Raw genomic sequence first — 12838 nt, 5'->3', positions numbered from 1 at the left:
ATGTATAACTAGGGCTTGCAATTGATGGGTACTCCATCCTGGCATGGTTCTTTCTCAGTCTTTGGATACTTTTAGGACAGGATAAAAACTTCATGTGACCCTAAGTTAAGCAAATTTGAGAATACCAAGATAAAAAGCACTAAGGTTTGTGTTTTACTGATGTTTTTATATTACAACATTAATATCAAAAAAGTGATATACTATACATGAAGTATGATATCGTTATTAACAGTAAAGCTTTAAAATACTTAGTCAAAAGTACTTTTCTGGACAACTGATCAGATTTAAATGTTGCATAATGAAGTTACAAGATACAGTATGTAAAATAGGATAAAAATGTTTTTTCAAAAGTATTAAAAAATATTTAACATGCATTCTACTATAATGGCATGCACATTTAAAAAAAAAATGCAAGTCAAAGAAAAATGTTTATGTATTGTATCTTAAAAATAACCAAATTAAACTGAATACGGAGTGAAAAGCACAGTTTACTTCCTATTCCTATTTACAGGTAATATTTTTTTTTCTAGATAACTTACCAAACAGACACAAGCTCGACATTCTGTCATTCCGATAAGTGACTTAAGAGGCAGAATCTCAACTGTTAGAAACTCTAGTTCAGAGCACCTTAGATTGAGCTGTGTTCATATATAAAGCACTGCTGATACATGCCTGTGCATGTAGGAACTGGGTGTTGCCTTTACCCTTTAAACAGAGCTGTAGTAAGTCAAACCCACATTTTTCCTTTTAAAACACTCACTTTGTTATAAAAGAAATGTTACTTTCAAATACAAATTTATCTTACTGACAATAACAGTCTATAATAAAATAAATCACAATTACCTGAGCCAAACATATACTGTGTAATTAGATCAATTAAAAAAGACAGCAAGTTACTTTACCTTTTTAATTTGTTTTTCATATTCTTGCCGCATCTCTCCAGGTTTACTAATGTGTACAGGGGTACGGAATATAAGCTCTGGGGGGAAAAGAAATGCGGAGTTGAGTATCACTTCTGCTAAAATAACTAATCAAAAAGAAAACAGCATTAACAATACACCGATTCCAAATTTGATTAACAAAAGACCAATTTCAGTCATACAAGATAAGAACTACAATAGGTAACTTCACTAAAACAGTTTTTTGTGAATTCAACTACACACTTCTGCAGCCTTCTGCAGTAGCTTATATTCCAAAACAGTTCAAAACTCTTCTGATGTTTCATCTCTTTCTAACTTTTTTTCTCTTGCAACAGAAGACCCACTCTACAAAACAGATCAAACTTCCATACATCTCCATCAATTACTTTCATTTTAACTGATTCCACACAGAAGACTATCATCCGAAATTCCTTCTGGGATTTCTATTAAAAACACTGGACAGCAATGTTCAACAATAACCCTTGTAGTTTCTTTTGCAGAAACAAATGCAAAATTCTCTTCAATACCGATGTCAAATAAGTTATTCGGCTGGGAGTACTCCTCTTTTAGCAATTTATGCACTTGGCTACACTTAGGGAATTTCCTCTCCTACGTTCTTGTAGTTGCAACTCTTATCGATGTCGTTCACTCCTTATTTATTTTCTGCCATCAATTTGAAATCATGAATACACAGTGTTGGACTAGCTGATGTCCCACCTTACTGAATGGCCCTTCAAGGTTTTGAGACGTAACTTATTCTCAATTCCATGGAGGCATTTCTCAAGACTGCATCAAGGAACCGTTCTAAGAACTCTGCTCTTTTCTCAAGATCTGTTCCACCACTTGCATCATCTCGTGAAGTCGCTCATTAACTTTGCTTCAATGCTCAGGTGTAAGTACAGACCTCTTTCCCCATTTTATTAACAGATAAATTATCATTATCTTAAACTTAACTATTGTATCTAACTTAGGCTACTACTGATCTTTGTATCTCTGGCTACTACTGATCATTTTCTCTTGGTCTCTCAAAGTACTATACTTGATAATTCCACCCTTTAATCACCAAGTACTTGTAAAAACATCAGCATGTTCTTGGATGACTCCTTCAATCAAAAGATTTCTGCAGTGACCCCATTCTATAAGGCCACAATCTATGCCACTCCTTGATCAGATTCATTCTCCATATAGGATAGGCCATTTACTGATAGGACTCTCAGCAAATTAAATGAGACTTCTCTGTTTCACTCAAAAAGATGATGGGAGTATTCTCATCCCATGTTCTCCACACTACTTGTTTGCTTTGTTCGCACCACTGACCTCACATTGGTGATAGGATTTAGATTAAATCTCAGTCCCTGATCAACTATGCCCCTACAAAGCTCTGTTCTCTTACTACCTCTAATCTCTAACTCCTACATACATCTGGAAAAAAAGTCTGTTTAGATTGTGTATTTACTGTCAAATTCCACAACAGAGCAACTAAAAACATTAAACACAGACCACTAAAACTGCTACTAATCTAGGGATGATAAGAGTAACATTTCCACAAAGCACCTCAGAATGGTTTAGAATTTCTAAGACGTTCTCCACTCTTCACCCATACACACTCCACTGACTCAAAACACTCCAGTGTCTATTAGACATCATCACCTTAATCTGACTTTATCAGCCATCAAGTGGTCATCTATACCAGGGGTAGGCAACGTCGGTCCTGGAGTGCCACAGTATGTGCAGGTTTTTGTTCCAACCCAGTTCCTTAACGAGAACTCAATTATTGCTGATGAAGCACATATTGCTTAAGTGACATTTTAATGCTTCATTTTAGTGGTCTCGCTTGTTAAGGTTCTCCAACCTTAATTGCTTATTTCAATCTTAAACTGCTGCATTCAGTGTTTTAATTGCTCCTTATTAGCAATAAGATGTAAAACAGGGGTAGGCAATGTCGGTCCTGGTGAGCCGCAGTGGCTACAGGTTTTCATTCAACCCAATTGCTTAATTAGAAACCAATCATTGCCAATCTCAGACCTTATTTAATTTTATGGCTTGTTAGTCTATGCAATGTAAGGCTTTTATATCATAGATTTTTTTCCTTTCCAAGGATATCATCCAAATGATTTGAAGCCTAAAACAGATAATTTTCAGTCTGTCACATTTTTCTATTAAGTGTTTTATTAAATCAAACCGTGCATGATGAACACACACAGATGTAATTGGAAAAAAGCTAGCTGGAGAACTGCTGGCTGCTTTGTCTTTTACATCTTATTGCTAATAAGGAGCAATTAAAACACTGAATGCAGCAGTTTAAGATTGAAATAAGCAATTAAGGTTGGAGAACCTTAACAAGCGAGACCACTAAAATGAAGCATTAAAATGTCACTTAAGCAATATGTGCTTCATCAGCAATAATTGAGTTCTCGTTAAGGAACTGGGTTGGAACAAAAACCTGCACATACTGTGGCACTCCTGGACCGACGTTGCCTACCCCTGATCTATACTAATAAAAGGCAAAGCCCTCACTGACTCACTCACTCATCACTAATTCTCCAACTTCCCGTGTAGGTAGAAGGCTGAAATTTGGCAGGCTCATTCCTTACAACTTACTTACAAAAGTTAGGCAGGTTTCATTTCGAAATTGTACACGTAATGGTCATAACTGGAACCTCTTTTTTGTCCATATACTGTAATGGAGTGCAGGTTGACGGCCGTGGGAGGCGGAGTCGCGTATCGCGTCATCACGCCTCCTACGTAATCACGTGAACTGAAAACAAGGAACAGCCACAAAGAGCGCTGAAGAAAACATTCATTACATAATTGAGAAACAGCGGAGAAGCTGTGTAAAGACAGTTTCACAAAAAACAGATCCTTAAATTGTTATTGGTATATTTTCTCTCAGTTTAAAAAGGTTTTCTTTTCTTAATAAAAATTTAAAAGCAGAACTTCGCCGCTGCAAAGTGCGCCTGACTTTATTGAAAATAAACTAAATATGTGTATGTATGTATGTGTATATATGTATGTGTGTGTGTGTGTGTGTGTATGTATGTGTATATATATATGTATATATATGCGGATGTGTATATGTATATATATGTTTACATAACCTCTTTAACACACTACTTCTCCACTGCGAAGCGCGGGTATTTTGCTAGTTCTTATATAAAACTGCATTAAGACTAAATGGTCAAAAGGTAGAAAAGAAAAACAGGTTAACAACCTGACTAACCTGACATAATACTTCTTCCACAGCTTGAGGCAGAATTAAAATGGAAATCCAGAAGGACAAAAGTGCAGACACTGATAATTTTTACTTTCCTACAAAATAGGCTCACGTTTTAAGACATAAAATGATAATGGTAATTATCAAATATTTTAAATTCATTGAAAATTATACTTTTGGAGTGGTCATTTAGTTCAATAATGATTTTTTCAGTTGACAGCTGCATTGGACTGTCATCTTTTTTTGGTTTTACCTACTGCTGCATGTGTTGTAATGCTTTTATCCTCTCCACTGCATCAAAATTCTCTCTCAATCAATGAATTATTAAGACAGGTTGTGCAAAACCTGTGGGATTTCAGCCTGGTTGTATGCAGCTATATCCTAACAAAATCCAAATATGTGTTTATTATATATTTTTAATTCACCTGTCATTTTTGTATTTATTGTAAATGTCAACTTAGTTTGTCTTTTTACTGTGAAACACGACTGAAGTAGCCTAGTAACAGCCTACTGCATGCTAAAACTTTATTTTAAAAAAGCATGTCACAGCAAACAAATAGGAGACGGTTTCTTCAATTATCTATGAACATTCACAACTGCCACATGACAAAATTTTACTTTTTATTTTAATAGAGTTAAAAATCATGATTTGAAATTCTTTAATGTTTTGGCCACTTTTTTGTTGACTTTATCAATTCACACTACTCCAAAAGGCAGGAGTGCGTCAGGCGTGTCCTGCTGTCTTCATTCTCATTGGCTCAAATGCTGGCAGAGTCCGTTTTAAATAGTATGCTGTATTTTGAAAACAGTGTACGATTCGAGTTATATACTCTAATTACTTTCATCCTAAGTTTTACTCCTCAACCTCCATGACCCATGTTGCATATAATTAAGTTGAGTTCAGTGAGAAGGCAGGTCTCTACTTCAGTCCTCGTGCTCATACAGCCAGAGGTGGCTGATAGAAATTCCAGTGAAACACAGGCACAGACAAAAGTAGTGAAGAGCTGACATGGTTATATTGGCTCATGAAGAAATAAAACCAACTGAGTGGACGTTAAGTGCTATAGTGTATCAGGTAATAGGCATGCTAATTGACATTCTGGATTCCTGGAACAATAAGCCAGCCAGAAAGTGACAGTGGCTGAACATCTAAACACAAAGTGTTTATTTTATAGATAGATTTATAAAAAAAAAAAAAAAGTTGAATGCTGTTTAATACAGAAAATGTTAAATGAAATACTGCGAAGGATAAAGACAAGTATACGAATATTGCTCCATTTTGTATTCAAAATTGATAGTTAATTTATGTGTGCATTAATTTTCATTTGTTTGCTGAAAATAAAAATACAAACCTTGGACTTTCTTTTAGATTCCCTGTGCATTCCCTTGGATTGTATTTTAATTGAAAAGCCATCTTTGTATTAAAGGGCATAATCCATTTGTCATTGTATATTACAGTAAATATCACTATGTAATATTTATTTATTTATGAGGAATCCACAAATCATCCTTTACCAGAGTGGCTCTTCTAGCCAAGACTGCTTGTGCATTCTGTCCACCTAATTCCCATAAGTTTGTGTTTTCAATGGAAGGTTGGCAACACTGTATCACCACAAAGCATTCCCAAGCCAGAGGCAGTTTTGAGACTGGTATTTCATGCAAAAAACTTGCAAATATAAAAACAACCCTGTTCAATATATTAGGCTAAGATACCGCCCTGCTTATTGTTTACACCCAATTTAAAATTAGTCAACTTAAGAAGAAATTAATGAAAACAACACAGAATTTGCCCAAAAGACAGTTACAATATGCATTCAGCACGGGATCATCCATAGATGATCTCGCCTTAGTGTTTATTTAGTATAGCAAGAATATATGTCAGATTTAGCTCTGTAACAGCAGATCAAGACTGCAGAGGAAGCCCAACAGTCATTAAAGAGTGCATTTTGGAACTGGTAAAGATGAACAAAGCTGCACACCGCATAAACAGGTCTTAGCTAGTTAGTATGGTAGTTGATGTTAAAAAAAAAAAAATTGATATACACAGATCACGCAGACTGTTACAGACATGAAAAAGAACGTATATGTAAGTGCAAAGGTTTTAACCATTACAAAAGTTGTAAAAGAAAGCATGTATATACATATGCTGTACATACACACACAAATATGTGCATGTATTACACTGTACACAATACTGTTCAAAAGTCTTAGATACTTCACAAAAATGTGTATTAAACTGTTGTATCTTCTGGATAAATGAATAAATAAAAAGGAACATATTTTGGAGCATAAAACATTCCTTTTGCAAGTGAAGCTATAAGATTTTTGAATGACTTAAACTACCATAGTAATAAAGCACTTTTCAATTAAAAGCATGAGATATTTATAAAAATATAGTCCAGTGTTTGATAAAGCAAATACAACAAAAAGGTCCAAATGATCAATGCCAATGAAATAATGTATAAGTTGAACCAAAGGTCTCTACCAACTAGAAATTGAGAAAAATGGGTTTTCCCTTATGCACTATCCATGTAGTCAACAGAAAATGCCTTAATCTTGCTTTCCTTTGAAACTGGAAGATATCCAGCACAGAACTGACAGAAACCATGGGGACCCTGTTACACCAATCCACAGGTCTTTATGAAAGTACTGGAAGTAAAAAGCCATTCCTTTGAGAGTGAAAACAAAGCCAAATGGCATTGTAAACTTTGATTAGATCTGACCACAACCCGATTCATCTTATTCCCAGCCACAACCTGATACCAACAAGATAGTAACGAAGTGGAGCCTGGAGTTTGAAATGGTTCTGAATGAATGCTTACAAATGATATACTGGGAAATGGATGTGCAAGACACTGGAGGATGATATTGGGGGACTCAATCACTGCATCACAAACTATATTAATGCTTATGTTGACACTCTGGTATCCTCAAGACAGTAATCCAGGGCTTGATGTTTGTTTAGAAAGCAACACACCAAGGAGCTAAAGAGTCACCTGAATGAGATAAAGAAACCACTTAAATATGGTGACGATGAGGATCAAAACAATGTACAGTGAATGCTAAAGAAAAAAGCTGAGTGAAGGAAAGTAAGCTTACAAAGCTAAAACAGAAGAGGAAAAAAAAAATTAGATTAACACAAGACATCTTGAATGGACTGGGAATAATTAGTGGACTCACGCAATCCAGGGCTCAGGCGCTAGAAGGGGATGTGGACAAAGCTAATGACCTGAACCAATTTTTCAAAAGATTTTTCCTCCCACTGCCACCTTCTTCCAGTGACCAGTTACCCTCACAGAATCCTTACTACATCAACAACTTCTATTGTTTCAATTGGAATGGCCAGTGAAGAATCCACCTCTGACCATTAATATGAGCCGTCCATAAATGAAGACCAAATAAGAAGACAACTGAGGAAGCTACACACAGGAAATCCTATAGGACCAGATGGAGTCAATCCTCAAGTTCTTAAGGCCTGTGCCAACAAGCTTTCTGGTATCCTCTGTTACTTATTCAGTCTTTCCCCTAGGGCTCCAGAAAGTGCTGCTGCTGTGGAAAACATCCTGCATTGTTTCAGTCCCAAAGATCATAGGAGCCTCTTCACCGAATCGCTACAGACCTTTTTAATTTCTCCAGAGCCTTCAATACCATCCAGCTATCCCTGGTAAGTTCTGAGATAAGCAGGTAGATGAGCCTATGGTGTCCTGGATCAGACTGTCTGGCAGAACATAGTATGTGAGGCTCATGGACTGTGTCTCCAACATGGATGTGAGCAACACTGTAGCACTACAATGAACAGTCCTGTCTCCTTTACCCTTCACTCAGTACACCTCCGACTGCTTATTAACTTTCACCACACCAAAAAGCCTCTATGTCTGGTCACCATTCAGGGAATGGATAGAGAGGTAATCCAATCCTTTAAGTACTTAGTGGTCCACATCAATGACAGGCTGGACTGGTCTCATAAAACAGAGGAATTATATAAGAAGTGGCAGAGCAGGCTCTTTTATCTTGGGAGACAGCATTTGATACATGTGGGTAATGACATCTTTCACATATTCTACAACTCAATAATGGCCAGTGTGATTTTCTATGCTGTGGTGGGGTGGGGGGCTGGTAACATAACTTCAAGAGATGGACACTAAATCAACAAGCTAATTAAAAGGGCAGGCTCGGTTATAAGATGCACTCTGGATCCCCTGAAGTGGTAGCAAAGGAGAGAATTAAAATAAACTAAATGCCATTATGAACAATGCTGAAAATCCTCTATCTGACACACTAAACACCGAGTATTTTCAGCCAACAAATTATTCAGCAGAACGCTACTATACCAACAGCAATATACCTGCATAATGTCTGTGACCATAACCGACAAGTCAGAAATTTTTCCTTTTTGGCATTCTGGTGTGTGTTCACACTGTAGTACGTGTGTATGTTTATATTAAGCTTCTGTAAAAAGCCAAAGTTTCCCCTGGAGACAAATAAGGTTCTATTAATATATAATTTTACACAGTATATACATATATAACATCTTTTGTAACTGAACTTAAGCATATCAATGTAAAGACTTTGGCATTTAATATCTATCGATTCAAAGTGTTCTCCAGCATGCAGAAAACAGGATTGACTGTTGACAAGAACCGTTATTTTATTTTGTTTATTTTTTAACTTTAACATTTGCTCCAATTTAGAACACAATTTCATGTGGTAAACTAATCTACACCATGGATTGTGAAGAAATAACTTCAACATGAAAAATAAACTTATATTTTGATTAAGGCAACAGTAAAATTAAAAGCTGAAGTTGGACAGGATAAAAGTTTGCATCTACTGGGGTCTACCAGGAATGGACTTGGAAACCAAGGCAACAGTGGGATACAAAATTTACTTTATGGTATACTATCTATACACTGGGATTTTTTTTCCCCCGAACTATATGAATATATAGGAATATGTGCTTGAGACGATGCAGGTTCGCTCCATGTTCCCTGTCTGCTTCTTTAAGCCCTTGAACCCTTCACTGTAATGTTACCGATGAGCTCGGCAGTGATGCATAACAATGGAGCAAGGGGATGGTGTAAAAAAGGTGCAAAAGTGCTATTATTTACAATCATCAACAGTATCCAAATAAATGAAATGCAGTGCATCAAAGATCATTAAATAAATAATCCATTAAAACAGATGCAGAGTGGAGGTTAAAAAAATCCAACAAATAGGAAAAAAACAATCCTTTAAAACGAGGTTAAAAATGCTGAAATCAGACCCTTTAAAATCCAAAACCCAGTGTCTTCTTTTATCTGCCAGCTCCCCTGCTTCTCCCATACGGGCTTCTCAACAGGGGAGTTGCCCTTCCTGCAGCAGACCTTACTACTGTCCGGTTGCCTTCCGTTCCCTGGCTCCGTACGGCTACCTTACCAGACTGAGACTTGGGTTCCTCAACGGCCAGGTCGCTCACGCTGAAGCACACCTTCCCAAGACTCCACGACCCCCGCTGCCAGCCGTCCTTCATCCCCGGTCACTCCAGCTCCTTGTACGCTCAGCTGGAGCGACCGGTTCCTTCTGCCCCACTGAGTGTTGGCCAAACACCTCTGCTAGGGCTCACTGTCCAGCTGCCTGCCTGCCAAAGAGTACGAGCACGCTCACGCTGGTTCTCTCTCCCTACTGCATCCTGCAACCTTTGTCTCTTTTACTTCTCTCCCCACCTAGCAGCCTCGCGCTTCTATTTATGACGGGGGTCGTGTCAGCTGTGGCAATCAGCAGCTCCTGGGAACAATTACGGATGCGGACCGTTTCTCACCTGTGCACTTAGGTGAGAAATGCCCACATCACAAATTCCCCAGGACCCGCTTCAGCCACACAACCACGCCCCCTCACTAAGCCGCGAGTGCGGTGATTATATATTTTAAAACTGGCCTCTTAACGTGAGCTGTGGACCCGCTATACCACAGTGCAATAGTGGTAACGGTTAAGGAGCATCATGGGGGAAAAGTCCTTGAAGTGAGTTGTGTAATTACATTTTATTCTGTATATATTTAAAATTTGCTTTTTAATTGAGGAACAAATCTACATGGAGAACTTAGTCCCTAACCTAGTGGATTTATTAGAGCTGTATTATTAATACTAGTTTATAAGATGTATTAAATTAAAACAAGATTTCAATCCATTTCTTATAATTATGAGTACTGTTTGTTTGAAGCCACACTCATTTAGTGATGGTTTAAAATTAGTAATATCTTCATTGGGCATCTTTTAACCCAATGCTCTAATATACAATCATTTGGAACCAGTTACTTAAAACTGATGTTAAGTAGACAGGGAGTCAGATAAAGTGTTAAAATATGCCATTTACCTGTCCACAAAAATGTGCAGCACACAAAGATAATTGATTTAAACAAGCACTCTAATATGTTCCCAAAAATACTGACTCATCCACAGTCTCCACCGAGAACCTTACTTGGGTAAGAACATACACTACTCATCCACAATATTAAAACTACCTGCCTAAGGATCTGTGTTGGTACCTGGAAAGGTGCTGGTTCAAATCTGTTTACTGCCAGAAGTCAATCATTGCTGATGAAGCACTTATCACCCAAGGGACACTTTGATGGTCTCCCTTGTTAAGACTGAAATAATCAATTGGAGAACTTTAAATAGTTACATTCACTGTTCTAATGGCTCCTTATTAGCAATAAGATGCAAATAAGGACCCACAGTTCTCCAGCTAACTGGTTTCCATTTACACCTGTGTGGATTCATCATGTACCATTTGGTTTAATAAAACACTTAATAGAAAAATGATAGACTGAAAATTATCCACTTAAGGCTTCAGATCATTTGGATGATATCTTAGGAAAGGAAAAAACCCTATGCTATAAAGAACCTAACATTGTAAACTAAAACTAACTAGCCATAAAATTAAGCTCTAAGACTGGTACGAAGTTGTTTCTAATTAAGCAATCGGGTTGGAACGAAAACCTACAGCCACTGCGGCCCTCCAGGACTGACACTGCCACCCCTGGCGTTAGAATGAAAACATGTAGCCACTGTGTCACTCCAGATTCGCAGTTGGGCACCCCTGCTTTAAGCGACATTTGCTTATTGTTAAATTCCGTCCATTCCTCACAACTTTGAACATTTCGACGATAAGAGCACACCTTCCACTCCGGTCAACATTCGTTGCCCGATAACACGAACTCGGCTCTGCCCCTTCCATTAAAATGACACGGCTGCGGGCGCGTTACGCTGTTGAGAAGACCCGAGGTCAGTGCCAGCGCCAGAGACCCTACTGAATTCATGGCGCAAGAATTTTAACAGTATACAAGCACAGTTCGTAAATAAGTTGCAATTAGATGGGTTTGTGGCCACATCGCGCCGGAGAACAGCAATGAAGCAATCTGGACAGTCCGATTTCATTTAATGCACAAACAACGAAGCTCCCGGGGCTACCCAAACCCCACAGAAGCAGGTGTAAAAAGGAATCAGCGGCTACTGGTGCCCCTTTACAGCTTATGTGTGCCAAGCGGGGTGATGCGATGCGATCCTCGGTAAGGTGGAGTAGAAGCCGCCTCCAAACTTTTCTCGGCTTTGTCAGGTGCCGCTAGCAGTCGCACAGTGGCCAGCGGAGTCTTCGCATCATTATGTAACATACAGGAGTACATATAAACACGTACATTTCACCTTATGAACTCACCTTCTTTAACGGCCTCGCCATCCTGGCCTTCCATTCTGCGACGACACCGCTCCGGGTGGCTGCGACGCACCAGTTCCCAAAGCTCGGCGTTGATTAAAGTCCTGTCCCGGGTCCGCCGCCGCGCCCAGCTGGACACCCGCAGCCGACAGAGAGGGCAGCGTAGGCTGCTTAACTCCACGGTGCGCTGAAAGCATGGCAGACAAACCGAGTGCCTGCAGGGCATGGTGACGGGCTCTAGGAATATCTCTAGACATACCGGGCAGATTGCCTCTTCTAGCGTGAGCTCGCGGGTGGCGCCGCCGGCTCTACGTCCTCGCCTCACGGCCTTCGGCCTGACCGAGGACTCGACGGAGCTCAGCGCCGCCATCTTTGCTCTTACGTCGACTCGCAGAATTTGAAAAAACAACCCCGCCTCTCGCAATTATTCACACCAACTTCATAAATAATTCAGTAAGTTTGTTTGTTTACAAATCGGCTGGAAGCGAACGGTCGCTTTAAACGCTTTTACTTTACGGAACGGGGCAATCGGGAAAGTATACTTGCTTTTATTATATAGGCAAATGGTTGAAAAACATCCGTTTTAGGTCTAATAGCATTTATAATCGATACCTACAACATACTATCTGCACCAGGTACAGGACACGTTCCGTTATTTTATATCTATAAACTTATTTTTCAACATATCCTAAATGTGTATGTTGCCTGTAACTAGTTTGCTTTATCCACACTCAACAGAATTGAGTAATCTGGAAAATATACCTACAAAATAACAATTTAAATTTTTTTTTTTTTGCTAGTCACAATTCGAATTCCACTGAGGCAGGGGTCCCCATCTTACAGTTTACAGTTTATTTTTGTATAGCCCAAAATCACACAGGAAGTGCCGCAATGGGCTTTAACAGGCCCTGCCTCTTGACAGCCCCCCAGCCTTGACTCTCTAAGAAGACAAGGAAAAACTCCCAAAAAAACCTTGTAGGGAAAAATGGAAGAAACCTTGGGAAAGGCAGTTCAAAG

The 12838-nt window shown here is 38.7% G+C and overlaps 1 protein-coding gene across 1 annotated transcript in view; it reads right to left on the bottom strand.

Moving 5' to 3' along the window:
• The window catches only part of rnf169 (ring finger protein 169), a 34948-nt gene extending 22683 nt beyond the window's left edge, over positions 1-12265 (bottom strand). Inside the window, exons 1-2 of the mRNA XM_028799396.2 lie at positions 11825-12265; positions 903-979 (exon numbers count right to left, since the gene is read on the bottom strand). Of these exons, the coding sequence (XP_028655229.1) occupies positions 903-979; positions 11825-12191 (444 nt within the window). The 5' untranslated portion in view covers positions 12192-12265. The remainder of the gene's footprint in view (positions 1-902; positions 980-11824) is intronic.
• Positions 12266-12838: the final 573 nt, after the last annotated feature.

The sequence above is a fragment of the Erpetoichthys calabaricus genome, chromosome 4 (assembly GCF_900747795.2).
Source record: "Erpetoichthys calabaricus chromosome 4, fErpCal1.3, whole genome shotgun sequence".
Lineage (NCBI taxonomy): Eukaryota > Metazoa > Chordata > Cladistia > Polypteriformes > Polypteridae > Erpetoichthys > Erpetoichthys calabaricus.
The sequence above is the reverse complement of the archived record's forward strand: the minus strand, read 5'-3'. Positions and strand labels throughout refer to the sequence as shown.